This window comes from Gracilinanus agilis, chromosome 2 (genome assembly GCF_016433145.1).
Source record: "Gracilinanus agilis isolate LMUSP501 chromosome 2, AgileGrace, whole genome shotgun sequence".
Taxonomy (NCBI): Eukaryota; Metazoa; Chordata; class Mammalia; order Didelphimorphia; family Didelphidae; genus Gracilinanus; species Gracilinanus agilis.
Genome location: NC_058131.1, coordinates 448,738,645 through 448,743,256, shown reverse-complemented (window position 1 = coordinate 448,743,256; position 4,612 = coordinate 448,738,645). Strand labels below are relative to the sequence as shown.

Genomic DNA, 4,612 nt, shown 5'->3' with positions numbered 1-4,612 from the left:
CTGTCCCCACTTTAGCCTAATCAGACAGAATCTCTAAAGCTAAAGTCTGTTTCCTGCTGTCTCTGGGAGGTAACGGGGAGGGGAGGGGCTGAGAAGAAGACTGAGGTGGCACCTTCCTGTCTCCTTTTAGGGTTAAAACCCCCAATCTAATTCAGGTACTTAATATAGACAGAGACGGTTTTCAAAGCAGCCACGGTTGGGAGAGCTATTTATATAAATAGGGATCCTCCTGTAAACTATACTAATATTCCTTGCTCACGCCTCCGGGAGCCTCCGTGTTTCCAGCTGCCCCACAGCTCCCATTTGCCCACCCCTCGCAGACTAGTGCTGCCATGGGCACGTCTGGACGTATTAACTTCACTGTGCGCAGTCTCCTGGATTTACCCGAACAAGATGCACAGCACCTGCGGAAAGGAGACTCGGAACCACCGACCGGTGGTCCTTACTCCAAATGGATGGAGAATGACCGAAGTCACTACCCCTGTGAGTGAGTGGCGGTTTCGGCTTGCTCCTTAGGGGATGCGGGGATGGTAACCTGGGCAGGGGTTGTGTATTCCAGTCTGGATATTGACTAGGTTCTTAGGAACCCTGGACGAATCTAAGTCTCTAACCCTGAAAGGCATAGATAGCACCCCTTTGCTAAGCAGCCAGAAATCAAATGGCTTCAATGAACGCCTCCATATGGAGCCTTCCGAAGCCACTGTTCCCAGCACAGGTTTCTAATTTAAACTCAAAGTTCGAAACCAAGAACTCTGTCCTCTCAAACTAAACACCAAGCTAGTCAGGGAAAGGAGTTATAAAGTTGTCAGCCTCCTCAATTTTCCCGATTATTAGAATTTCGTTTCCTAGTTATTAAAAACGTCCAGTTTTTAAAAGGACAATTTCTTTTACTCATTCATTTACGTCCCTTTCCCCCTCCCCCCTTCACACCCCCTGGTTTTAACGGGTATTTTAAACTCTAGGAAAAGCAGCTTGTTTCTCTCTAGAACAGATCTGGGAAATATTCATCAGTAGGATTTATTCCTTGCCAACTAGAATGGGGGAGGAATGGGGAAGAGGTGACATTACGGCAAATTTATCTACCAAAGGATGCCCAGAGGCACACAATCAAAATTTGGTTAAATGCCAGTGTATGTTATTATTATCTACTCAGATTTATTTATTATTTTAATATATTATTGTCAAGATATTTACTTAGGTCGGAAAACGATCTCAGGTCTGTATAGTCATTTATGGGTTCTGAGAGAAGTTCTGGTGTCAGCACAAGTTAGAGAAAGAGAAACAAAGTTGTTGAGCAGGCTCTCGGAAAAGGGGGTGAGGGGTGGGTGTAGGTGGAAAGGATGACAGTATCTAATTCAAAGACCTTAGAGATCTTTCCAGACCAATGTGGATAGAGTACGTTGGCTGGACTCGGGCACTCTGTGCCGCTCCCTCAACGTGTTGCATTTCCTTTGCTGTTCTCTCAGCTTCAGACGAGAGTAGCGCAGAGACCAATCTGTCAGACTCCACACCGCGGCTTCCGCCCCTGCCTCCTGCAGAGCTACCTGGTTCCGACTTGGAAAAGAGGAAGAAGCGGCGGGTGCTATTCTCCAAGGCTCAGACTCTGGAACTGGAGCGGCGTTTCCGGCAGCAGCGCTACCTTTCGGCTCCAGAGAGGGAACAGCTGGCTCGACTCTTGAGCCTGACGCCCACTCAAGTCAAAATCTGGTTCCAGAACCACCGCTACAAGATGAAGCGTGCCCGGAGTCACGGGCCTCTGGGTCCTGCCTGTGTCGCGGACCTGAGTCCAACTCCTGGGTTGTTACGCCGGGTGGTAGTCCCGATATTAGTCCGTGACCAAAAGGCTTGCCAAGGTTGTGAACCTAATCTGGCAACTGCTCTGGACAAGCCGAATTTGGCTCAAGCTGCCACCGCCTCCGCTTGCATGCTTCCAGGCTATGCTTCTTTCCCCGCCAGTCCCACTGCTGCGCTTAGCCTATTTCACGTTAATCAGCATTTAGGGCACCCGACGCTAGTCTCTTGGAACTGGTGAGACTCAACAGCACAGAGGAGAAAGGGATATCTTGGGTCTCTCTCCCTACTTATTCCCACCTTTCAAATGAACTTAACAGAAATTCACTTGCACACCTAGAACCTGCCCTGCAGTCTCGAATCTGTTTTTAAATTCTAGGGACATTGGATGACTGTGGCAATTCTCTGCCCACCTAGCACCTGCCCTTTCTGCTACTCCTAAACCCAAATCTTGGAGAAGGCAAGGAATAGAATTTATCAATATTTTCCTCTTGTCCTCTCCCTAACTACAAATTCATCAGTTAAACGAATTGTTTAAATCGTATTGTATATTTTTTAAAGTAGCTATTTTATGGAAAACAACCGATTTTTTTTAAAGAAATAGAACATTTTTGTAGTAGTACTAATGCAAATAAAGTGTATTGGGATTCCTTCCCTTCCGGTTTCTGCAGCAGACCATAGTAAGGAGGTAATAATGCTCCTTGTTGAAGAGCACACTCTGTTGCTTGTTTTTCTTGGCCTTTAAAGACTGCCCTTTCCCTCCTTTCACTATTCCAAAATGAGTCCGATTGAAATCCACATTTAACATTAAGAAGATGGTAGTAGGGATGTGGTGAACAATGTTACTAGAAAAGACCTAGATGTACAAGTTTGTGAGGTTTTTCCTCCTAGATTTGGGAAGCTGTAATTTTCTAATATCAAATTTGGCATCGCAATCTTGGGCAGAGTCATAGTTCTTTGTGATCAATTAAACTGATATTTTTTATCAAAATATTTCTTTGTCCTAAGTAGTTCCTAAAGATGCTAGAATCATATATTTGAAACTGAAAGGAATGTTAGAGGTTGTGTAGCCCAATCACTTCATTTTACAAAAGAGGAAAGGATCTCAAAGATGGGAAGTAATTTGTTTCTTCATTATTTCATCTGCCCCTCCCCATCCAATATAATCAGATTAACATATTTATGCAAAAAGATTTTCTCTATAACTGGAGTCAGCAAGAAAAGTTAAAACCTGACTTCTAACTAGCAGTGTGGCCTTAAGCAAATCATTTAAGTCTGTTTACCTGAGTTTCCTCATCTATAAAAAGGGGAGAATAATAGCCCTTATCTCCCAAAGTTCTTGCAAATTGAAAAACCTTATACCTAACTGCATAAATACTGAATAACAACAATAATAATTGGGAACAGATGTCTTCTTGTTCATAAAGTACAGACATTTGACTATTTCATAAAAACTCCTTATACAACTTGCTTACAGTCACATTTTAAAAGGCATTTTTTTCATTCTGATATTTAAATTGATTTGTGACCAAGAGAAGTTTTGGAGAAGGGGATAAAAAAGTCCGAATCCTAGAGAAATGCCTGGGAGGAAGAGGGATAAAATATAAAGGAGAGAGGAGGTTTGTGAAGAAGAGTTTTAGAGAAGGAATAGCTAGCAGAAAGTAAGAATTAGTTCCTGATTAAAAGAAACAGTTTACATTTAGGTGACTAAGAAGATCTTCTGATTTCCACCTCTTACAAGAATAGTCTAGGCTTGAGAGCAGAATCCAATTTCTGTCCAGCCCACTAGATTGAAAAAAAAGTTCTTTTCACCATCTCTGTCAGCCCACTTGTCAAAAGTGACTGTCTCACTAACGGGATCATAGGATTATATATTTGGAGCTAGAAAGAACCTTAGAAGCTACTGAGTTCAACTTCCTTATAAAATAAATGAGGAAAACTGAGGAACAGAGTTATGAAGTAACTTTCTCTTCCTATCTACAAGTCCAGCTATTTATTCACTACTCTACCTACATGTCTCACCAGATTTGAAATCCTGGCTCTTGCCAAGCCCAGAAACAGTAGGAAGCCTAAGTTTTGATGCCCTGGGTGGGAAGGATAACCTGATGGACATTTCAGGGCTTTGACTCAAAAGCCCCAAGAGGACAATCCAAGATATGAAACCGGGATGCAAGATTAATCTTAACAAATTCAAGGAGAAAGTAGATTATAAGAGTAGTAATTAGCTTAAATAAAGGGATGGGGGTGGCATGGCTAAAGAAGGGAAGGAAAGTGGGGGAAATGAGGAGGTGAGGAGATATTAGAATATTTGGGTCTCAGCTGCTGGCCACCTTGTCTTCCATATGAATAGGGTAATCTTGGAAGAATCTAGATCCTTAAACCTCTTTTTGTCTTGGGAGCCAAAAAGTGTATTGTCAAGCCTGAAAAGGATCTGGACAAAATCAGAACTGTTTCAATTCAGGACTGTTTAATCAGTCTGTGGTGACAAAGTAATGGGTGTTAAGCTGGATCTTTTAGAACCTTGTGGCCTTCAGGAAGACAAAGGACTTGAATTTTATGGGTTTACAACTTCAATTAGAATACTGCCATTGTAGCTGAAGATTATCAAATCGTATCATAAAATTCTTTTCCAATAAATGATTTCTGTGGAAGTAGCCCTGACCTTGTAAGACATATATTAGAACCTGGCTGATTGATTAAAATATGTAAGCTGGGGGAGAGGAGGAAAAAATTTCCTGAAAAAAACAATCACCCAAGTGATCTTGTCTACTCTTCATACTTTTCATCTTCCAGAAATAGGGTGTTTTCTCCTTTCATAGGT

General features: G+C 42.2%; 1 protein-coding gene across 1 annotated transcript; it reads left to right on the top strand.

Annotated features, from left to right (window-relative positions):
• Positions 1–332: 332 nt before the first annotated feature.
• NKX2-8 (NK2 homeobox 8) lies at positions 333–2,032 on the top strand. Its single transcript, XM_044661961.1, has 2 exons — positions 333–483; positions 1,467–2,032. Exons 1-2 carry the CDS (start codon positions 333–335, stop codon positions 2,030–2,032), a joined length of 717 nt encoding a protein of 238 aa, XP_044517896.1.
• The last annotated feature ends 2,580 nt before the right edge of the window (positions 2,033–4,612 follow it).

Bases quoted from the DNA above. Each gene is read 5' to 3' on its own strand.
- NKX2-8 (XM_044661961.1), top strand. From the start codon at position 333: ATGGGCACGTCTGGACGTATTAACTTCACTGTGCGCAGTCTCCTGGAT. The intron at 484-1,466 runs GTGAGTGAGTGG...CTGTTCTCTCAG, and splicing joins TGACCGAAGTCACTACCCCT to CTTCAGACGAGAGTAGCGCA.